General features: G+C 36.8%; 1 protein-coding gene across 2 annotated transcripts in view; it reads left to right on the top strand.

Moving 5' to 3' along the window:
• The window catches only part of KLHL32 (kelch like family member 32), a 186,638-nt gene that overhangs the window by 139,471 nt on the left and 22,053 nt on the right, over positions 1–25,114 (top strand). The window contains exon 7 of one of the 2 annotated variants that reach the window (XM_079147137.1): positions 18,703–19,429. In XM_079147137.1, coding sequence (XP_079003263.1) covers positions 18,703–19,429 — 727 coding nt within the window. Of the gene's footprint in view, positions 1–18,702; positions 19,430–25,114 lie in introns of those variants that run through there. The other variant, XM_079147136.1, reaches the window with a different exon arrangement.

Genomic DNA, 25,114 nt, shown 5'->3' with positions numbered 1-25,114 from the left:
CATTTTATGCCCAATATATTGAAAACTTAGAAATTTATGCTGCAGAAATTGACAGTTGGGTGATGGCTTAGATATGGGGTTTAAGACAAAGGGAGAAAAATATTAATTTATTGACATTGATAAATGTTAGTCTCTTTCCTACATAAATTAAGTTGTGAGCCTGTGTCCTGCAATATCAGGCCAATTGAGAGGACATGGTGTTCATGCTGGTTGGCTGTGTCAGACCACGGTGGATTTCTATTCCAGGCATATTAAAAGAGATCTAAATTTCCCTGTGGAGTGGCCCGGAGACCCTAGAATTATTTATATTCAAAAGACATGTCTAGAGAAGCCTCAGCATTTATGTTGAACACTAATATCCCTATGCACTGCTTCTCTACCTCTGCTTCAAGACTTTTGCTACAAGTAAAAATGAAGAACATCTGGACTGGACATACCTTGAAAAGTGACTATTTTAAGATAATAACTGGGGGCACCATTCATAGTTAACTTTAATTCTTAGACTTCTTTTGTGCCCATCATGCGTAGTTGATGGCGATGGTCTGCTCCCAGTCCAACCACCTTCTGTGTGTTATTTTGAGTGGCCCTTGGAAGTACTCAAGTGGTTTCTGATACTCTGGTAGAGAAAGCTTAATCAGGAAAATGAATCCTTTTGGAGAGGGGGAAAAAGAGATGTCGACAGGTGTTAAAGGCAAGACATCCAAGATTTCTTATATTGTTTCCTTGGTTTATAGAAAATATTACAAGTCAGTATTGGTGAGCGGCACATGTATTACCTATGCTTTAAGGACAGAAACTAAAATAAGCCTTGCATGCTGAGCTGAATGGATGTATCTTCTTTGTGTGTCTTCTTGTTGATGAGAAATGCCCACACTCTATCTCCCCTGGCCACACAAGGAAATCAGGTAATTAAAGGAGTGATGGATGGTATGCTAAAGTTTAAACGTTTTAGGAAGACCTATCTTATTAACACTTTAAAACAAGTGAGCATAATATCATTAATTTTGATTAATTCATTTGCTCTTGATATAGCTTTTAATTTGTAATTCTATGTGAATTACAATGTAATTTGGCATTAATTATACTAAATTGACTATAAGTCAGCCAATCACAATGGGAAATTACTCACAGCTAAAAGTAAAACTAAAACTCTGCATCCAGAAAGGGTGATGCTTAGTGAAGAGGCAAATACACTTAGGCATCCCTCTCTTTTGACTGTGAGATTGACATTGGATCTGATGTCGGTAAGGGTTCCTTATTCTGCCCTCTACTGGAACTACATACTCTTTGGAATGAAGCCCCCTATAAATCTAATAAAAGGTAAATAACAAAGTAAACAAAGGAATTGACTCATCAGGTTTTACAGATCCCCCAAAGAATAATTTTGTTCTTCTCATGTAAGATTTAGGCAATGTAGAGGGGCCTATGGAGTGTTTTGGAATGATAAATCCCACACCCATAGGATTCTGAGGGCTAGAATAGGAATTTACTCAAATCAGCCTTCCTTTCATCTTTATATTTTGTGAACAAGCCAGGAAATCCTGTTTTAAACCTTATAGGCAGTCAGGATCCTGAAGCCACCCCATTTGACCTAGACACAAACTGCCTTCTAGGCAGAAGGAATTCATGCCTTAACAAACTAACCTCACACTGCAAGAACTAACTCCTCAGGAGATGATGGAGTGTGTGTCATTGATAAAGCTTGCTGGAGGTGCCTGTGAGCACACTAGAAGTAAAGCAAACTGCCAGAGATGTTGGGCATTTGAGAAAGTGGGAGAAAGCAAGGACGGATTTGGAAAATACATGTGTTTGAACCATTTGCCAGATGTCTTCCTTTGAAAATTATCTTGAAAACAAAACTAAACTTCGAGATATTATAGAAAGTCATAAGACAGATCTTGGCAACATTTTGCTTGAAGCCTATCTGCATGTAGGCAGAACTGTGAATTTTATACATTCTAGGTTTTGTACATTTGTAGTGAATAATTGACCCATAAATGAGGGGTAGCTCTTAGGAAACAAATTTTGCTAACTATTACATGGAAAATTCAAGGCTATTTTTTTTAATACCATTTCTCTTGCTTTGTTAACTATATACCCTTGTCTCATAATTCCAATACACTATTAGCAAATAAATTGGCCTAAATTTTGTGATTAAAAAAAAAAAAACTACTCTAAGTCCTGAGACAGAAGCCACCCTCTACTGTTTTAAAATGATGCTGCTCAGAGTCCAAAAGGACATGATCTGGAGCACCATAATCCCAAATGTTGAAATCAGGCAAGGCCAAAATCCCCAAAGTCTACACACACACACACACACACACACACACACACACACACACACACACACACACACGATGCATGTGAATATGAATCTTTGCAGCTGAAAAGCTTTCCTTTGTTTTGTAGAACTGTTCTAAATCATAATATTCCCATGATTGACTATTTGATCTCAAGATTAAAGATGAAAATAGAAATTAGAGGGGTTTTTTTTTGTTTCTGCAAGCATCTATTCCAATATTTTAAGGATTTTAATGTCTATGGTTTGTTAACAAAAACAACTATGTAAATGTACCATTGTGCTATTATATCATTTCAATTTTATCTAAAACCTTTTTATACCAAATTTAGCCTGCCCTATTGCAGAATTTTCATTCCTTCTCCCCCTGAACCCTTTTTTTTGATAAAGGCATTGGGTTGATGGGTTCCAGTCTCTTCTCTACTATTGGGGTTTCCCAGTGTGGCTTCAGGTTCTTAACCAAAAACAGTTCCCTCTGACCAATGAACTCTTTTGAGCTCTTGATGTACTCGCTATTCTTAGAGAAGAGTAAGGATTTGGGGCAGAAGAACTTATACTAAAGTGAACTGAGCAGTGCGGTTGAGAGAAAACATTTACAAGGATTCCTGTCCTCGGTTTTATCTTCTCATCATTTAGAATGCCAGCAGAATAAATGGGCCTGCTAATCAAACAGCACTGAGAGGTTAGGTCATTGGAAGCCTTTTTAGTCATTTTGTGCTTTTCAAGAGTGAATTTGTTAGAATTATGCTGAATACCCACTTAAAGCCTCAGCTGATAACCCTACCTGTGTTTTATAACTCTGCACTGTCAGAACTCATAATAAGTCAAACATTCTTTCAGTGGTGCTCATAAGGGAGGGAAAAAAGCCCCACAAATTTAAGAGTAATTTCAGATTGTAAATGAAAAGGAGAGGCACGACTGTTCATTTGCACCAATCATGCCTTCCTTTCATCTGCTCTGATTAGGCCTGGTGCGGTTTCATCAGACTCCTCCATCACCGAGCTGTCACTCCAGCCGTCTGTTGATTGAAAACAATCAAGGCTCTGATGGCACAATTATTCTGACCCTTTAACTAGAGGCTGCTGTGATAATGAAAGGTTGATTATGATAGTTTGTGCCTCTTTCAGTTTGCCAAGAAGGTTAATTTGGGCATCAGACGGATGTTTAATGGGCGCTTGCTGGCTACACTGAGGTAAATGAGAACGTGCAGTCTTGGATATTGCACGGATATAGTTTGGCTGTCAATCATTGTCATTTGGAGTTTGTGCCTCACACTCTGGAAATCACATTTTATTTTTTCCTTGGGATTTAATTTATTCTGTGCCCTGAGGAAGTTCTTTCACTCGGTGACCTTCACAGCAGCTTTCTCTGCCTTTTTTTTTTTTCTTTTTTCAAATGGAGCTCAAAGGCACAACACATCTAGAAGAGCATTTTTCTTTCATTTTCACTTAAAAATGGAAACTTTAAAAATCCATCCTTATCACTGCCTTCCAATAGAGCAAATGTTTCCATTCTGATTGTGCAGTGGGGAAGTAGAAGCAACAGGGATGCTCTGGCCAGTTTGCTAATGCAGCAGCTCACACAGTCTGCACTGTTTCTTACACCAACCAGCAAATGGAGCAAGTTCAAAATGGGCACATGGATGGAACTGAAGGCTCCATTCTCCTTCCATTTCTCTCACTAACCTATCTCACAAGTTTGTCAAATTCCTGCTTCTAAGCACAGTATCTTACTTCTTTCCCTTCCTTTGGAAGCCTAGGGGAGGGGCTGAAGTAGGGAGACAGATATTCATCTGTAGAAGTACTAAGGTATTAAAACTTGCAAATTTCAATTTGTATAAATCCAGAGCCTAATCCTGTAGCTGTTTGAAGTATAGAATAAAAATGATGCAGGCATCTAATAATGCTGGTATTTACTATGTGTAGCTCATATTGTAATGAGTTTTATAGTTCTTTTATACATACCTTTTAAAAAGAAAAAGAGGAAAAGAAAAAATAAATAAAGGAAAACCCTTATTTTTGTGTCCAAGCAGAGTGGTCTCATGTTAGGCATCTGAGAGCTAGAATCATTGTTCTGCTTTTGTTTGTGCTTTCTTCATTTTTTTTCCCCAACTCAGCAGCATATTTTTGCTTAACCTTGAACGTTTTTTTCTCATGTGTCAATTGTAAAACAATTAAGTCTATAGATGTTAAAATGACAGTATTATAATGATTACAGTTTTACTTTGAGTGTTCCATTTTCACATTATTTATTAATTGCATTTTTTTATAAAGCTATTTGTTTTGAATAGTGAAGAAAAGCTTTAGGTGATAATTCAGTCTCACCTGAAGAGGCTCCAAAAGTGAATCAAGCCATTGAATCCAGTTACTGTTTTAATGCCACCCTCATTTAAGCAACAGGGCTTGTTGAAAATGTTTATTTAAAAAGAAATGAGACTAGCAATGGTCTCACCAGATTCTTTACCACACTAAACCACGAAGAATTTTTTGTTTGTTTGTTTAGCTTATGGATAAAATAACCCTCAGGAATGCTTCATAAAATTATTGATTAGTTTTGTCTTTTTTTTTAGCAATGGAAAATAAAAAGAGAAATGTGTCAATCATATCAATCAATTTTGGGGGGTTATTTAGAAAGTAATGTGAGGTTTCATTTTACTATTACCTTGTGGTATCTGTGACAATGACCGATTTTATAGGCCCACTACGTTAACAAACTAGTGGGACTCAACGAAGGCCATCTCCTCTTAGAGGAAATTTGACTCATGATTTCAAATCAGGGTTAGTCTGTGTCCTCCCAAGCCCTCCATGACACACCTATTGCTGATCTCTCACACTGACTCTGCCTGCCAATGCTGTGCCTCACCTCCGTCACCTCAGAAGGTCCTACTAAGCGTCTGGCACTTCATTGCCTGGCTTGTGCTGGCAGTTATTCTACTTCGAGGACTGGATCTGGTTATTGGGCACGGTTTTTTTTTTTTACTCTTAGTCTCCACCTTCAAAGTTCCCTTGCTCTTCTTGCCAACCCTATGGAGAATGTCTCTGACCTATGATTTTCCCTAGGGTTCTCTCATTCACACACTTACGGATTCTCCACTGAAACTAAAACAAGTCCTTTTCTCACCTCTCTTACAGACTAGGTTTTGAATAACCACTATCTTCTGTTCCTTCATCCATTGCACTCCCCTCTTCCCTCTTCTGGTCTTATCAGTCCACTAATTCTCTCCCTCAGGACCATCTCCTTGCATGAAGGCTGCAGCCTGGGCACTTCTACCCACAAAATTCCCTTTCCCGTTCTCTCTGCCACTTTGATTCTTATGTGCTTGATTCCTGTTTTGAGACACATCTGACATTTACTTTTTAATGATCCTCTCATACTCCAGCCAATTTTGTTGCTGTTTTTTCTTTCTTTTATTCTTTTTCTTCTTCTTTTTAAGTGCTAAGAATTAAACCCAGGGTCGTAGCACCTGCTAGACAAGCACTCCATCATGCAGCTATATCTACAGTCCTATGTGACCAACCATATATTGCCCTAAAAATTATCTGGAATTTTTATTTGGGGAAAACTATGGTAATTGTGATGAAAAGTGGGTCGTCTTGGATAAAGACATTATTTTGTGTTCTCTACTCAAAGATGTTGAAAGGTGGGAATAGAAAATTCATTTTCCCAAGTTTTGTATATTGTGACAAAGTGAGAATAGAGAATACAATGTGAAATATGCTCTTTAAATATCAGTAGGCAGACTGAAAATCCCATGGTGATGGTGGCCATTGGGTAGCACCCCTTTCCACCCTACCAACAGGATAGGCCCTGGCTTCACTCCCCAGCCCTTCCTGCAGCTGGCATGGTGCCTGTTCCATGTTCCATCCCCTTAACAGTCTGGCACTGACAGTGTTCAGTCTGGTGCTTCACTTACTGGGCCCCCCACTCCAATCTCTGTGCTTCCTACTTCTCAATTAATATTTGAAGTGACCTCTGAGAATATTTTCTTTTTATTTGGAGGCTGCCAGCCTTAAACCCTTAAATGAAGGTTAAATACTTCACAGGCACCTGAATTCATCATAGTACCACTTATTAGAAGAATTTGACTATCTCTGTGTCAGTGACCTGGGGCAGCTGCTTGAGCCTTTGAGGTCCATTTGGTCATATAATTAAAGGTTTAATTTCAGAGGGGGAGCACATGTGACAATGAACCTGCTATTGGCTCATTATTCAGGAATCAATTCACAGAGAAATATTCAAAGGCTTGATGCTCTCAGGGTGCTCTAGGGCATGTTTACAAATTAAACAGGTTTTTTTAAACCATAAAATTTATACATGTGCCAGCATCATTTAAAACAATGAAATGACAAAGGGGAAAGATGGGTCTTGCATGTGTCTAAATCTCTGCCAAAAGAAACTGAATCTTCAAAACTTGTAGGATTTTCCCCCAATTCCACATTCCATGAGTATATTTTACAGGGACACATCAAAATACTTAAGCTCAAGATTGAGCCTTGAGTTTTATAGTATTACTAGAGCTTGGAATTGAATGGCAAATAAGAGTGCATATATGTGTACTGATTAGAATCTTCTTTTTTGCCAAGTAAGTTCCTGGCACATAATGACACTCCCTCAAGAATTTGAGAAATGAATGAATGAAAACACTAAAGAAAAGATTCATGGTTATATATTTTTTCCACAGAGAAATAAGTCATTGACCTGAGATAATCAATCATTATTTTAGTTTTCTCAAGTTGGAGGGCTAGTTCATATATATTTTTCCTTACCACCAAGCTTATTGAGTTGAGATTTGAGGGTACTCATATGGATACAAACTCAAGTATTTCAATGGGAGGCTAAGCCAAGTAAAGAAAGTAAATATATGCTGAGTATTATGCAGAAATGACTAAATTTAAGGCCCCTTTACCCCTCCTATTTCATACTTCTTTCACTTGGAAGATTTGGAATTTAACAAAGCCACAGAACTTGAATTACAGGTTAGAAGCCCTGAATTTACTAATGTGAAAATAGATTCTAGTTCATAATTTGTTGTGCCATTATAATTTGTCACTTTACAACATGTGAAGTATTTAATGCTGTGTAGCTAGTTTCTTATAATCCACAGCAATCTCAAAATTTATGTCCATATTGCATGATATTGTGTTATACAAAATAGTCTGAATATCATGATTTTATCATGAATTTAAAAAGATAATTGAATTGAGGAATAGATCCATCTCTTCATGGCACATTGTTAGCATCTTAATTCTGTATTTTGTCTAAATATCATAATTTACCAACTACTTTCACATGTTCCCTCCCTCAGTTTTCTGTAGAACTCTATAATGCAGGAAATGTCATCCTTGTTTTACAGATGATGAAACTAAGTCTCAGTGTATTGGTGTTTTTCCTAAATGCACAAATACATTGTTACAGAAACAGGTCTTTTGACCTCAAGTTCTGCCTCCTTTTCATGGTGTCATATTCACCTCAATGGGTATGTGCCAATTAGTTGTAGAAAAAAGCATCAGGATATCTCTGGTCATTTCAGCTGACTTGATAATGCATCCTCGTTGCATGCAGTAGTTGGGAAATAATGTGAAATGGTGTGACCTACATAGGGCACTGTAGTCCTGTTCGTCAATAGGATACAGAAGGTTTTTTTTTTTTTTTTTCTGTTGGCCAAATTGATTTTCTCTCATTTTCCAGTGTTGTTCCAACAATATAAGCTTAATGTCTTGCTGCTCTGCAAAGTCTATTCAGCATCCAGCAGGACATGTTATATAAGTATATAGACACTAGCTTCTTTAGAAGTCTCATGTCATCACAGGGCAGCAGGTAATGTTCTGAAGCAATCTTAGCTATTGATGATTAGGTGGATGAGTATTGTCTTTTGGCTCAGAGATCATAATGGGATGCATTCCTATAACTGTTCATGGGTTTTGGTCAAATTTGAGGTAACCAAGAGTGAGTTAAGTTGCCCTGCAGCATCATTGGCATGCACAGATTGGTTGTGTTTTATTGTCCAGTAGGACACTCTTACCATCTAAAAAGTTTCATATATACTACATGTGAAATGATATATTTAAAGACAGGAGGTAAATTTTATGTGAACAGTTTACTAAATATTTGCATTTATGTATGAAATCTCATTCTGGGAATTCTAACCAAAAATACCCTGAAGCGGTCACCTTAGAAATTTGAAATGTATGCTCTTTTGTTGAGACTATTTTATTTTTACAAGAGATGGTATCTTTTAGGTTGGATGATGTAATTTGATCAAAATTGTTCCAAGGGAGAAAAAGACTGTGGTATAACCCAGTTCTCTGCATGTCAGTCTGTGGGCACATGCACACATGCATATATTTTGTCTAATACTGATTTATAGACAAAAACTCTCACCCTGTTTTTTGAAAAGAGATTTATAAAATCTATTCTTGCTATAAAAACCTGTGAATGAATAGTAGATGCAGCAATTTGGTTACCTCTTCTACCTGTAGGAATATTGGAGGATTCCTCTTTAAAATATTTTTGGTGGATCCATGATTGACATATATCCTAGTGACAGAAGAGTCTTTGATCAGCTCATTCATTTTACAGATGAGAAGCCAAATGACTGTCCCAATGTCAGCCATATCTTCATATTGCTCCTAGTTTTTCAAAGATCAGCTCTAATTGGTAGCCAGGTCTCACAGGCAAAAAGGATATCACAGAATACTAACCTTACCTTTTTTTTTTTTTTTTTCAGTGAGAGGATAGATCTTTTATTTGTTCTTTAATCATTACAGCCTTAAAGAAGAATCCAATGTACCAGCATAGTTGCTTTTTGTTTTGTTGTATTTTGTTTGCTTTTCTTCTATATTCTCTTATTCAGTTCTTCTTCACCACTTCCATCAAACTGCTTCTAAGGGCAAAGGAAAAAGTATACATGCCTTTTCCATTTGCCAGATATTTGCAAATAGAAACAGGATAGAAAAGGGAATTAGTGGACTTGGTTTTTGTTTTTTATGTTTTTATTATGCATTGTAGTTATACATAATATCGGGTTCATTTTGACATAATCATACATGCATGGAATATAATTTGTTCCATTTCAGTCCCCAATGTTATTTCTTTTCTTTTTCTTTATTTTCTTTCTTTCTTTCTTTCTTTCTTTCTTTCTTTCTTTCTTTCTTTCTTTCTTTCTTTCTTTCTTTCTTTCGGTGTTAGGGATTGAATTTAGGGGCACTGTACCACTGAGCAACATCCTCAGCCCTAATTTTTTTTTTTTTTGTATTTTTATTCAGAAACAGGGTCTCACTGAGTTGCTTAGCACCTCACTTTTGCTGAGGCTGGTTGTGAACTCGCAATCCTCCTGCCTCAGCCTTCCAAGTTGCTGGGATTACAGGCATGCATGTGTCACTGTGCCCAGACCCAGCGTTACTTCTTTTGTTCCTCCCTTCCTGCCCTCTGTTCCCCTTCCTAAACTGGTATTCCTTTATTTATTGTTTATTTTTTAGTTGTTTTTTATAGATATACATGAAAGTGGAATTCACTGTGTTAGATTCATATACGTACATAGCATAATTTTGTCAATTGCATTCTGCATTTCCTTCTTTTTCCCATCCTGCCTCCCTCCCTGTCAATCTCCTTCCTTTACTACACTGATCTCCCCTCTATCTTCAAGGGATCTGTCCCTGGCCCTGCCCCCACACTTTGTTTCCCTTACTTTGATGTGTTTCTGCATGTGAGACAAGCATTTGACCCATGACTTCTGACTCTGGCTTATTTTATTTGGCATGTTCTACTGTTCTGTCCATTTACCATCAAATGCCATAATTTCATTCTTCTTTTTGGCTGTGTGAAACTCTGTTGTGTATATACATATACTACATTGTTTTTCTCCATTCTCTGTTGACAGGTACCTAGGCTGGTTGCATAACTTAGCTATTGTGAATAGAGCTACTGTAACATTGATGTGGCTGTATCATTATAGTATGCTGATTTTTAGTTCTTTGGCATATATACAGAAGAGTGGGATCGCTGGGGTCTATTCCTAGTCTTTTGAGAAATCTCCATACTGTTTTCCAGAGTGATTGTATTAATTGGCAATCTGACCAACAATTCATGGCTATACCTTTTTCCCCAACATCCTCACCAGCATTTATTATTGTTTGTGTTCTTGATGATTGCCATTCTCACTGGAATGAGATGAAATTTCAATGTACTTTTGATTTGCATTCCTTGATTTTCAGGAATGTTGAACATTTTAAGAAATATATCTGTTGGTTATTTGTATTTCTTCTTTTGAAAAGTGTCTGTTTAACTCTTTTTCCCATGTTTTGATTAAGTTGTTTGGTTTTTTGGTGTTACGTTTTTTGATATCTACATATTCTAGATATTAATTCCTATAAGAGGATCAGCTGGTGAAGATCTTGTGCCTTTTTGTATGCTCTTGATTGTTTCCTTTGCTGTGCAGAGCTTTTAAGATGCTGTCCCATTTATTGAGTCTTGATTTTATTTCTTGGGCTTTAGGAGTCTCGTTAAGGAAGTCAGTGCCTGCACCAATATGTTGGAGTGTTGACACTATTTTCTTCTAGCACTTGCAAAGTTTCTGGTCTAATTCCTAGATCTTTGAGCCAGTTAGATTTGCCTTTTGTGCAGGATGAGAGATAGGAATCTAGTTTCATTCTTCTACATATGACTACCAGTTTTCCTAGTACCATTTGTTAAAAAGGCTCTTTTCAGCAACATGTATTTTTGAGCACCTTTGTTGAATATCAGTTGACTGTAACTTTGTGGGTTTGTCTCTGTCTTGTCTATTCTATTCTATTCTATTCTATTCTATTCTATTCTATTCTATTCTATTCTATTCTGTTCCATTCTATTCCATTCCATTCTATTCCATTCCATTCCATTCCATTCCATTCCATTCCATTAGTCTTCATGTCTGCTTTGATGCCAGTTCCGTGCTGGTTTTGTTACTATAGCTCTGTAGTATAATTTGAGATCAAGTATCGGTGATACTTCAAGCCATCAGTCTTCTGGCTCAGGATTACTTTGACTATTCTGGGTCTATTATCTTCCCAAAGCAATTTAGAACTGGTTTTTCTCATTCTGTGAAGAAGTTATTGACATTGTGGTAGGGATTGAACTGAATCTGTATATCACTTTGGGTAGTATGGCCATTACATGGAAGGTCTTTCCATCTTCTAAGGTGTTCTTTAATTTCTTTGTTTAGGGTTGTGTAGTTTTCATTTTAGAGGTCTTTCACCTCCTTGCTTAGATTTATTCCCAATTAATATATTTTATTTTTTGAGGTTATTATGAATGGGTTAGTTTTCCTGATTTCTTTCTCAGTGCATTCATTATTTGAATATAAGAAAGGTATTAGTTTAGGATCTTATTAATTTAGTCAATCTTGTGTTGAATTTGTTTATGAGCTCTAGAAGTCTTCTGATGGAGTTTCTTTTTTTTTTTTTTTGCAACTTCTAGATATAGCATCATATAATTAGCAAACAATGACAATTTGTCTTCTTCTTTTCCTATTTCTCCTTACCTCTTTTCCTATCTTTATTTGCTCTTCATCATGCTACACAACTTTTAAAAAAAAATCCTCTTGTGTTGTGAGGCTGAACCAAAGAAAAACTCAGGTCACTTTTTATTTGCCCAACTAATTATCTGGAACTTAAATATGGTAGACCTTAGGGTAGTTTGCATTGTGATTTTTCTAGTTCTGTGTCTATAAATTATCCTCATCTGGGTAAAAGATACACTCAGTATCAAGGGCTTTTGCTTTTGGAACCATGAAGTATTATAAAAATGATTATCAGAGCACAACTTTATACAAAAGGTGAAAATAAGAATGCTATCAATCTCCCAACTTCATACAATTTTAAATGAACAATGAAAGAATATATTTTATTATCACATCTGCTAAGCTGAGTATTCTTTTTAAAATCTGTCAGGTTTTTTTTTCCATGACAGTATAAGATCTGGAGCCTCATCAGATCTGATTTCACTGAAATACATTTGTTAGAGGAAAAAATTGCCTATGTGTTACATGTCTGTAGTCAGCTATAATGGTTAATGTGCAACCTCCATTGAAAAATCTGTTTTACAAGCAAAATGTTGACACAATTTTAATTATAGCACTCAAGTGAGCACTGTTATAATTTTTAATATTCCTCTATGGTAACATTTTCATTGTTCTGGTAGAGGAAAATGCTCTGATCCTGAATCCCTAGTTTCTGGTGCTTTTGGTTTTATGGGAATGCTGTCTTTTTGAACTGAAATTTTTCATTTGGTCTTAAAGGAAAGAATGTGACTCTAAGATTTTGCACATTTATTTATTAATATAAGCTTTCTTTTCTGTGGCAGTCATTATTCTGCTTTAATATATCAAACCTTACTTGACTCACATTAAAGAGATGAGCTTCTGTGCAATATAGCATGGCAAATCTCAACACCTGCTCATTTGCATTAGGGAAACTTTCCATATTTTTAATCTAAAGAAACTATTCATATTAAAAGGGTATCATGTTAAACTTTTAGATTTATTAGAATTCAAGGCATTTTAAAATAGTATGAAAAATATTATACTTCATAACAATCACTGAACTCCCCTTTGAGGACATGGATGAGAAGATAGTCCATTTAGAAAGGAAAACTTAACATCTATGCAGTATTATTCATTCTTTTAGAACATGCTGCCCTGATTCCCACTCCTTGTTACCCAGGTGCTATTAAACATGCCCAGCATTTTGGTGGAGGTTCAAAGTAAGTGAGTTGTTGATTTGCTCCTGTGCCCTTCCCTTGTCCCTTTCTGAAACTGCACAAGTGTGAGATTTATGCTGCCTTTTGGACAGTGAGACCAGGAGACAGTTGCCCTGGTTTATCTGAATGGGATGTCAAGACTGGCAAGGACATGGACACTTGTGCCTTCACAGCATGGGCTTCTACAAAAGGAAAGCTCAGTCTGCACCTTCAGCAAAGCTGTCTACAACCGAGTTTTAGACTAGAGAATAATAATAGGTGCCCCTGGCCAACAGGGCAGAATAAGGCTATGAAAAAATGCCAGTCATTGCTTACTCAGCTCTGACTGATGAGTTCCATGATAAGAACATCCTTTTCAGTGTAAAAAGAATATTTGTAGAACAAGACAAAGAAATAATTTTATATGATGTCATAAGAGCTTTACCTTTTGTTATCGTTTCTTTAAAAGATTTGATAACTTATCTGATGAGAAGCGTTTTTTAAGGGCACTTGTGTTATGTATTTGCAAGGTATAAAGATACTTTCATGGAAGAGTATATTGATGTGTGTTCTGGGATTTGGGATGACTACATAATTAATACGTTTTCTAGGAATCTGTAAGTCACATTTCTTATTGTTTTGGGGTCATGTTTTATAGTACACATATGTAGAGACATATATAAGCAGAGTTAGACTTCAAAATATCTACTTCTTTAAAAGGATCAGGGATTTTAGATTTCGAAACATAGCCAGGTATAGTGAGGGGTGCCTCTAATCCCAATGACTCAGGAGGCTGAGGCAGGAGGATCAAAAGGTGAAGGCCAGCCTCAGAAACTAAACAAGACCCTGTCTGAACATAAAAATTAAAAGGGGGTGGACGATGGGGGACATAGCCCAGTGGTAAAGTGACCCTGGGTCCAATCCTCTGTGCTACCAAAAAAAAAGTGAAACAATAATTCAAGACTCAAAACATGTCCTTTCCCTTGAAATGCTTGTTCTTTAAATATGAATTCTTTAATTAGTCCTATTAATATATGGTACCTATCTGGAAGCAAAGTGTACTTACTTTAAAATGGATTCTCTGTTTCTAATTTAGAGAATATGTAAGTCATATTTGAACTTGAGTGCATTTATCTGGATTCTATCTTAAAATAATTATTGATGGAAAAATAATGACAAGGTTGATATAATAGAAAATAGATTATAGAATTTAATGACTGGGTTTCTGGTTGCAGCTTTTCTGCTAATTAGTTGCATGATTTGGGTTCAGTTAACTCGTCTGGATTGGATCTCCAGCTGTAAAATTGAGAAGCTTGAACAAAATGAATTCTAAAGTTTCTTCTTGCCTGAAATTTTTATTACTTATTTTTAAGCTTAAAAGACTAGTGTTTTTTGCATTGTCAAGAATCTCAAATAGAAGCAGCCAGCACCAGGCTTGTAAGGGAGGAAAACAAGGGCTTATATATATGTAAGTTTAGAGCACTGTGTGCTGCATTGTGGAATTCTGAGAGCTTATAAAGGCCTTATAGCAGAGCCCTAAAGATGAGATAATAAAATAGGACACTGAAGTCTGTGGAAGATAAATAAATAAACATATAAAGGAATAAAGGAATTGATATTATTTGTTCAAGAAAAATGGAAATAGCCTAAGAACAGTTGTAAAGAATTTTTCATTTATGCAGCAAATATTTATAGGCAACTATGGGCCAAGGATTGTGCTTAACAAGGATCTGAGGGTGAGACAAATGGGTAGGGGTTGAATTAAGCTATAGCTTAGACTCCTTTTTGGAAGGAATAATTCTCCATTGGGGTTACATGAATTGAGTTAGGCAGGGTGCATGGGAGAGCCCCTGTTGTTCTTGTCTGCTATGTTTCACATGGTTTAGAAAAATCTCCTCTGAAGACCCTGTTTCCTGAGCAGTCTTTGTTGAGCCCTCCCAAACTGAATCTGTAATTTCTTTTCCACTCTTCCTGACTTTGTCACCAAAATTGTGGGAGGTAGGACTTTGACCTCAGGCTTCACTTTCTGCTCCATTAAATACTAGAGTGTTGGGTGGTTGGGATAACACTACGCCAGAATCAATAAGATAAAACAGGATTTCAGCCTGCCCTGAACTATGATTTCTCAGTATAGGGTCATCGTTTTAAAATCCATCAGTTCTAAGAATAACCTTTTTCAATCTTAAGCACAGAAATATGCTACAAAGCTAACTGTGGTCTTTGGGTTCCAAGATGCCTCAATGATGAATCAGTCTTCTGCTTACTGTAGTCTTCAGGTGCTTAAATAGGTTCTTGGATTCTTTCCTCACCTTACCCACAATTCAATGAATGGTGCTTTGGTGAGGTTCACAGCATGAAAGTCATTTTGAAATGGACCATTGTTTTGAAATTGCCTCACTATTTCTTTCATTATTTGGCTAAACAGAAATTATCCTTGGTTTCAGTGGTTTGTCTCCTTTATATATATATTTTAAATGTAAAGTAAAAAGGGACCATAGTAACACTTTCACATTAATTTGTTATTATTGCAAAGCAAAACTTCAGCATGTTTAATATGACTTACTTTATATAATTGATTCCATAGATCAACTGTTGATTTATAGACCATATAGAACCAGAGTCTCAATATGTTATCTTACTCATACTATTAATCTGATTACACATCCTATATCTTAATTAAGGTATCACTTTGACTTCTTTTTCAATTTTTTAAAACAATATATTAACTCCAATGAGGCAACAGTGTATCCTAGTGGATGGAACAGTTAGTGCGGCTTTCTGAAGTAACTAAATTCAGACAGCATGGTAGGAGAACACTGTTTTATGAACAAAAATCAATCTGAAACCATCCTACTCAAAGTGTGGTCCATGGGCCTGAGGCATATGCATCACCAAAGTGCTCAATAGAAATGTAGACTCCCAATCCCACTCCTCTTCCTACAGAATCAGAATCTGCATTTTGACCAGAAACTCCTGGTAATTCTTGTGCATGAAGGTCTGAGTTGGTGGCAGAATGGTTCATTGTATATTACATTCACCTTTGATCTGGAGGAAAAATAAACCCACCAAGTACAGAAGACGTGGGTGGTCTGAAAATGTTAATCAATTATAAAGGTGTGAAAACTACATGATATCTGTAAAAGTCAGACATGTTGAAAAGAAAGAAAAATTGCTCAGAAAGTGCAAACTAATACATATGCACAAAGTATTGTGTAATATATAAATTTAGGGAAATTGGACATGGAAAGCATCATGATACATGTGACATGGGGTGGTAGAGAGAACTCCAGAAGTTAATCAGTAATAGTATACAGAGGTCACTGTTGACTTGTGAATTTAATTTGTTAGAGATTTCCCTAACAGCAGAGCACAGCTGAGGCTTTTGTACCTCTCAGGCAGTTAGTGATACTGTTTGGTGGGAAGATAAACTGGAGAGTGTTCAGAGATGGGATGGAAGATTGATTATGACGTAGGAAGAACTGATTTATGTGGAGAGAGAAAAATAATTAAATGGGCAGCACTATGCTATAAAAAGAGGCTATAGTGACATGGATATTTATCTAATGTTTCTCCAGAGCTGTTTCCTGTAATAACTGTATGAAAGATGCAGAACAACAAGGATGTAAGGATGCTGAGTAATTGTTTGTAGAGCAAAGCAATATCAACTGGAATTAATTAAGTTAGGAGCAATATCAAAGATTAAGTTTCAGAAAATTTTACCTGGTACCCAAGAAATGACCTTGTGTTAGATGACTTTATTCCTGAGAACTTTTGAAAACTCTATGGGCAAAGAATGAAAAATCATTTAGTAAGTTGCTAAATTATCTCCCTAGGGAAATAATTGGAACCCCATCTCTTGAAACTTCTAAAATTATGGTGCATGAAAACTAGGATGCCATACATTGAATGCCCTCTCCACTTCTGGCAGAGACCTGGTGACTGATGATTAGCATTCTATTTCACAACATCTTAGATTATTACTGATGTTACCATATATAGACAATTTTTCCATCAGGTTGGCATCTAATTTAAATAAAAATGCTACCTTCCATGAGAACATGTAGAGAGTGTCAGTTATCTGCCCTTTGTGGGATCTACTTTGTTGGTACCAGTGACATTCTTTTGCATTTCTCTTCACTCTGTAATTATTAAAAGATGCACTTCCCTCCACAGCAGAAGTAAATTCAGTTCCTCATTCACTTCATTCAGAAGCTAAAAAGACAAGTCCAAAAGGCACCTTGCCATTTGAAGCCATTTGTCAAATGAATGCAGAAACTCTGGAAGTCTGAAATTATCCAGTGCTTCAGAGAACCTAGTGATTATTTTTTACTGGGATGAAAATCCAGCTCATCTTGCCAAGGAATAATAACACAAGAGTACCATATTTCCTTCTCTATCTTGTATGCTAAGCATCATCTGAACAGGGAAGGCCAGAGCCCCAATTACATGGGTCAAAAAGCAAGTAAAACAATAAAATTTATTTAATGTTCTAATTCATGGCTTTTTCCTGCTAGCTCCTTCAGATCCACATTGGTGTTGTGTAGGAAATCTAGTTTAATGTAGGTTCTGCTAAGAATAATTCATATCAAATATATTGATGGAGATATTAGATGTACTGTTTCATGCTGATGGGAACATTTGCCAAACTTAAATATCAAGTCATGTTAATTAAATTATTTCAGGTGTTTCATAAATGAATTGGTTTTTGTTAATGGTATTTTTTAAAATTAATGTCAATTTTGTTATTTATAACTTAATGTACCTGCTTCCGTTTTAAGAAATCGTCTTTGCCTGTAGCCAAAATTTCTTAATTCCTTCTTTCTTGAAAGAGATCTGGAAGGACAAATAAAAAAGTTAGTTAGGGTTATGTTCTACTATTTTGCTTACAAATACAAAGATAAACTCCTCTATACCCTGCTTGTGAAAATGACCCTAACAAATTGCCAGCCTCTTACATGTGCAAATAACAACTGCTCCTTCATGGTGAAAACTTAATTAACAACAACAAAAGAATTAAATTGACAAGTTGCAACCTTACTTTTTCCCTTTCTTGCTTCCTGTATGCCTACCAAAAGGGTAGGGGAAAGTCATTTTTCTTTCTAAATCATTCTACTAGTGTTATACTGATTTTCTCTCACATACACTTTGTGGTTCCAGATGATCACGTTTTCGTACTTTCCTCATGTTGGTACAGCGCCTTGCCTCATGGGTTGACATGTTATTTGAGCTGAGATGGCAATGCTTAATTACCATTGACCTTCCTGGTGGGGGTGGTACCAAACCTCTTATTCATGAAGAATGGGGAAGAGGCTGTTTCATAACACTGTTTTCACTCTTTGAAAAGCAATTATTGTTCACCGCTACAGATATCTTAAGCTCCCATCAGTGTTGCCTAACATTGTTCTTAACCACTACAATAGTGTCTTAAGTTCTTTGTGTCTCTGCTGATATGGCGGGGAGGGGGGGAGCGGGATTCCTTGCCTGGGTATCAAAATATTCCAGCATTACAATGAATGCCACTATATATATAATTGTAAAGCACCAATTAAAAATATTCTAGTATTTTACTGTGTAGGAAAAAATTATATTATTGTCTGAAAGATTACATGGTGACCTGCCTATATGTCATTGCTGTTGCTCTTTCTTTTTTGTCCTTGATTCTCCTCTCATCTCATTTTCCTCTGTTTCAGCTAGCTGTGAGGTGGTTGGAACACAACTGCCATTACCAGTACATGGATGAACTCCTGCAGTACATCCGCTTTGGCCTAATGGACGTGGATACCCTCCATACAGTTGCCCTGTCCCACCCGCTTGTCCAGGCAAGTGAGACCGCAACAGCCCTGGTCAACGAGGCCCTGGAATATCACCAGAGCATCTATGCACAGCCTGTCTGGCAGACCCGCAGGACCAAACCACGCTTCCAATCAGATACTCTGTATATCATTGGTGGGAAAAAACGTGAGGTCTGTAAAGTCAAGGAACTTCGGTACTTTAATCCTGTTGATCAGGAGAATGCTCTTATAACTGCCATTGCCAACTGGAGTGAACTGGCTCCCATGCCTGTGGGAAGGAGCCACCACTGTGTGGCAGTCATGGGGGACTTTCTTTTTGTAGCAGGAGGGGAAGTGGAGCACGCCAGTGGCCGGACATGTGCTGTGAGGACTGCCTGTCGCTATGACCCCCGCAGTAATTCCTGGGCAGAGATAGCATCCATGAAAAACTGCCGGGAGCATTTTGTGTTAGGAGCCATGGATGAATACCTCTATGCAGTTGGGGGCAGAAATGAACTGCGTCAGGTTCTGCCTACAGTTGAGCGATACTGCCCCAAGAAGAACAAATGGACTTTTGTGCAGTCCTTTGATCGATCTCTTTCATGTCATGCTGGATATGTGGCTGATGGTCTTCTTTGGATATCAGGTAGAACATGACTCATGTCAGATTTATCAAAAAACACTTTCACTGTGGCATAAATATAAAAGTCAAGCTTTGGTGGTGTGGCTATGTGCGATTGAGTGATTGAGTTAAGGATGCCATTTTAGCTAATCAACAATCATTTATTGAGCACCTACTCCACTGAGAACAAAGTAATTGGAAGTAATTGACCTTTCTGTGACTTTCTGAGTGATTAGTGGTGTAAAAATTTAAGTTGAAAGTTAATGGCTCATCATATCTGTTTTTCTATCAAATCTTTTATTGTTTACATTATCAGCCCTCAATTCCTGGATTATTTTGCACAGTTTGTGGTTTTTCTAGGTCCTTTGCTTTTTCTTTCACTTTTGGCTGCCTGACAAGAAGTCATTTCTTCACAGTCAAATTAGGAGAAGAAAAGCCTAGTAAATCCATTTTTCTGGGTATAGTAATGAATATATATTTAGGTATTAACTATGCTGTGTATTGAAGGAAGGAATTTAAGTTAATGAACAAAGTTTTTATATTATCTGTGAATAGTGTTACCCTTGCCGTCTGAATCTTTCATTCCTATTTACCTCCCCATTCTTACTGATTTTGGGAGTGAATAGTTTGAGCTCTATTTTAATTTGCTTTTGTTTTTTCTTAAACACCTTTCCTTATGTAAAAAAGTAGACAGATTAGTATATTGAACATAGACCCATAATTCAGCTTCAGTGGTTTATGCAATCATTGCTAATGTTGTTTCATCCATACCCACAAACCCCTTCACACCCCTACTGGCTGCCTTTTTGCGTGTACAAAGAGTCTATGGAGCATATGGTATCAGTCTCCCAGTGTGGAGAAAGACCTGAAGCGTCCACTTTTGAAAAATTTGCCTACAGGGAAGGAAGTTGCATCTTCTTTCAGTTGAGGGACACATACTCTGTAAGCCAAATGTAATTTAAATTTAGTGTCTTCAAGGACAAAGGGGAATAGAAAGATCAATGACATAAATACTAAGGATAACTTTGATGTTTGTATTTGGAGAAAATGATTACTTTTAGGAAGTGAAGTTTTCTCAGCTTTCCTCAGTTAATTATCTCCAATTTTTTAACAGCTGTTTTAACAAAATTCTTTCTCATATTAAATTAAATTTGTTTGGATTCTGCTCATTTTGACCTTTTGTTTTCAATAACCAGGGATCTCTGGGTGACAATTCACTGATTTTGATTGATGTCACCTAACCAACATTTGGGTCTAAGTGCTTGATATATTAAGAAATGAAGGGAAGACTAGGAGAATGGAAGAGTGTAAATTAAGAGAACTCAGTAATCACTCTTCCTATATACCAAATCAACATTAAAAATGAATGTGTTAGTGTATAGAGGTATATTTAAATTAAAAACCTCATTTATCTAGTAACTTCTTCCTTTTCCTTGAAATATGTATTTCAACAGTTAAGAAAATAGCTACTAGGTCTATATCCTGTTGGTTTTGCTAAAGAAGCTTCCAACTGGCTGCAAATAAGTCTTTGCTAATAGAAGTCTTTGCAAAGAAGTCTTTGCTAAATCTGTACTTCCTTGCACAACAGAACTATGATGGATTTTTGAAATCGATGCAATTTATGTTTTCTCCCAATTTATATTCATTCCATTGACTCATTTGGTTTCATGTATTGTTAATTTATTGTATTCCTAAATTTTGCAGTGCATCTTCTAAACTTTGTGTAAATTTCTCACATTTTAATAAATATTCCTTATGTTTTGGGCTATAAAACTAGCTTTTTAAAAATACTGGAGTTTCCCTTTCATAGTCTTAAAGATATGACTACTTAGAACTTTTTCAGTGAGGCTTAAGAAAGCACAGGAGCTCATTTTAGCCAGGCTAGATCTATCATCCTGGTATCAAGTTACTTCCCTTTCAATATGGTCTGTATATTTCCTTTTCCATTTTATTAAATCTATCAACTTATTACCTATCATACTGCTCTCTCACTTTGTTTTTCTCCTACTGTTAAAGGAAATATATTTTTCTTTGTTCTTCTTTTGCACTAATGTATGCTGCCTGTGTTAACCATACTTAATGAAAACAATCACAATTTTCTCAGGTTTGTTTCTCCCTACTGTGTACTTGAGATGAGAAATTCACTTTCCTGTGTACAGTACAATACCTTTAATTGGAAAGAAGAGGAAATCACCAGTGACATTTCTAATACCTTCAGTCGTCTGCCTCTTTCCTCAGGCCCAGCTTATAATAAATCAATTGTGAATCTAACCATGAATAGGGAGGGGTGACTAGATTTGCTAATGGGCCCCTTAAAAGAAAAAAAAAAGACAGGTATACTTCACCACCCCATCACTGATTTAGAAATGTTAACCTGATTTGTTGGAGCAAATGAAAATGTTTGAGGCTATTTCTTATCTTGAACCAAATAATCAAGTATTTCCAATTTAATTGATGGGGGATTGAGTCATTGGCATCCTTCTGGAATTTCGCAAGCTTTGCCTGAGGTGTAGTATGGATTATAGAATGTGGATTTTAGAGGCTTAGTTCTGTTACATAGAACACAAAATGAATGTTTCTTTAGAGACTCAATATTTTCAGCATGCTCCCTCCCTCCCTTCCCCACTTCTCTTTTTGTCCATCTTGGGTTCAAGACATCTTGAAAACTGTCCGCAGTTTTTAATGTGTGACAAGCAGAAAGGAATTCAAGAAATCAGGCTGTAAGGCTATACCCATTAGCATTTAATTTAAGATGTTAGAGATAGTCGAATTTTACAAGCTCCTATAGCATTTGACACTGTGACCCAGTTCACAAATGCTCCCATACCATTTCAATTTGAAATTCACAGTACTGAAGTCAAATAAGCATTAAATATCCTGCAGCTGTGTTTTAAAATACACACTTTCTGTTGTAAGGTACTACCAAAAAGATCATTTTTTTTTTCTTTTAGTGTGTGAGAGAAAATTAATCCTGAGCTCATCTTGCAGAACAACTTATCTTTTTATTTTTATCTAATGGCAGCAAGATAATGAGAAGCTAGTTACAAAATTAGTGCTTTAAAACTATAAACATAAGACAATGTTATTGCATTTACTCAAAAGCAATATATTTAATGCTTTATTGATTCTCTTAGTAAATGCTACATCATAATGAAACATAGTTCTGGGTCATAGATAAATACGATTAATTCAGCAAACACACTTCCTGCCCTCTAGGAGCTGACAATCAAAGTGTTTTTCAGATATTTCATTAATGAAAGAACATTTGTTAAAGCTTTTTAACTCCCTAGAAGCTATGTTTATTTTTGTGTTGATTAAATTTATATGAAGCTTTATTGCCTCATTTTAAATAACTAATTTATTCAAAACTACTAAAGGGACTTTGGTTTTTCTAGGATCTATTAAAATTAGAACAATGTAAAATTTTATTAACATTTAAAAATACCATAGTTTTAGCTTGCCTTCTCTGTGCATTTTAAAAATTATGTACAAAATATAGTAATTAACAGCAGGCATGGTAGAGGTTGGGTTGTGGTGCGGTAAGTCAGTAGAGTATGGTCATACATACATGTGAAATTGCTCCACTTCTTATCAATCATGAGATGCTGAGCAGAGTTCCTAAGCTACATAGGTTCTATTCTAGGCTGGTGCTAGAGGAACACAGTAGTGTATGATGGTATGATGGCAGAAGTCTTTGCAACGTACAGAGGTAGCAGCACATGCAGGGAGTAAATATTGCAGTGGAAGCAGAGGTAGCAACTCCAGCCTAACTTGCCCTCAGGTTACTAGATACTTTATACACATCCACTAACCCCTTCCTGTTCTCCTGCTTGAACTTCATGGTCCAATCATTTTAATAAGTCTCTTGCCTTCTGGCAAACAATGTTGGACAAACTTAGCAATCCACTTTGTGCCTATATAATTGTTGTTCAGTATCCATGGGGGATTGGTTCCAGGACACACATACACACACACACACACACACACACACACACACACACACACACACACACCAGAGATGAGATAAAATCCTCAGGTGGTCCACTCACATAAAATGGCATAGCATTTGCATACACCCCAGTACATCATCTGTATATTACAATACAAAATGTTATATAAATAGTTGTATCACTGTGTTGTTTAGGGGATAATGATGGGGAAAACGTTTGTAGATGTCCATTATAGATGCATTTTCCCCAAAATATTTTGGATCTGTGGTTGGTTAAATCCATGAATGTTGAACCCCTGGATACAAAAGGCTGACTGTACCGAGGGTGCTGAGCCTATGAGAGGAGGATAATTAACAGGAGGGTAGGGTATGGACTCAGCTCACAAAGCATGTGATGCTCTCTACCCTCACCATGCCCTACTATCCTTCTCCCACACACTCTGTTTCACTGCCCCTAACTTCCTCACCGTCTCCGACTTTCCTCTAGACCCCTCCCTCAGACTCAGAGAAGACCTTGTCTTCTGTTTTTCAGAGCAAATGTAAGATAATAGGAAGAGATGGTAGAGAGTCTGGGAAGACTATGGGCTAGAGATGGTCTGGAAATGGGCTCAGGGCAGAAGGTTGGGAAACACTGGCAGGGAGGGTGCTGAGTGGGGGGACTCAGGAAGGAGCCCTAGTATGCAGGATAGACAAGTGAGAGGAGGGAGAGGAGTGCTACAGGAACCAAAACCACAACCAAAGGTGCAGTGAGGAGGAGCTGCCCAAGACCACAGGAACCTCAAGTTTTTTTCAATCAGGAAAAATTCAGTGAAAGCAATTTCAGGGGAGTGGAAGAAGTGAACACCAGACTTCAGTAGTTTAATGTAACTGGAAAATCAGGAAGTAGAAACCACAGGTCCAAGTTACATTGGCAAGAAATCTGGAAAAGATTCTCACAATACCCATGGATAGTGTATCAGCTAAACTTTCACTGAGTCTGACTTTATTAGGCAATTTTCCAATTATTGCCTTGCTTCCCTTGCATGAAGAGAATGTACTGTTTCTAGGTACACACAAATTTCAGTCCACATGACAGCAACATTGTTTTATTATAAATGAATAGTATTTTGCCTTTAGGAAGAGAAAAAGGAGATTAGAAGAAAAGGAAGAGGAAAGTTTAGCTGAGAAAAGAGCATATTTAGTTGTAAGAGGGTAAAATAAGGAAATTTTTGTTAAGGTTGCACTGCATTAAGCATATTTACATTTAAGAAAAAGAAGGGAGTGGGATTGAAGGTGCAAGAAAGAGGGGCACCCATTTGGTTGATAAATGCTGAGAGCATGTACTAGATACCAACAAGGATGTTAAATCCTGGGATACAATATTGACAACAGATACAGAGTTCTGAACAGGCAGAAGGGTATTAGTGGGTGTGTATGGGAGGGGGTCTGTATATGAGAAGAAAGAGACCCCTCCAGCTCTAATCCAAGCATGGACACAGATAAGGGACAGGAACCTAAGAGGTTTCCTTGTTGATAGATTTGAGTGAGAGACAGAGTAGTCTGTTGAGATTGTCATGTCAGGACCAAGTAGAAAGCCTGAGGAGAGTGACCTGGGAAAAAGCTTTCAAGAGAAAATAGAGAAGGAACTGACAGGCTTTTAAAAATTAAGTTTTCAGAGCCCATACTTGTTGGAAGTTATAAAATCGGGGTGACCCCATTTGTAAATTTCTATTTTTTGGCAATTCTCAGCAGAGAATTGGAAAAGGCAGGTCCTTGGATTC

Source organism: Sciurus vulgaris, assembly GCF_902686455.1.
Source record: "Sciurus vulgaris genome assembly, chromosome: 7".
NCBI classification, from domain to species: domain Eukaryota; kingdom Metazoa; phylum Chordata; class Mammalia; order Rodentia; family Sciuridae; genus Sciurus; species Sciurus vulgaris.
This window is presented reverse-complemented; position numbering and strand designations above follow the sequence as displayed.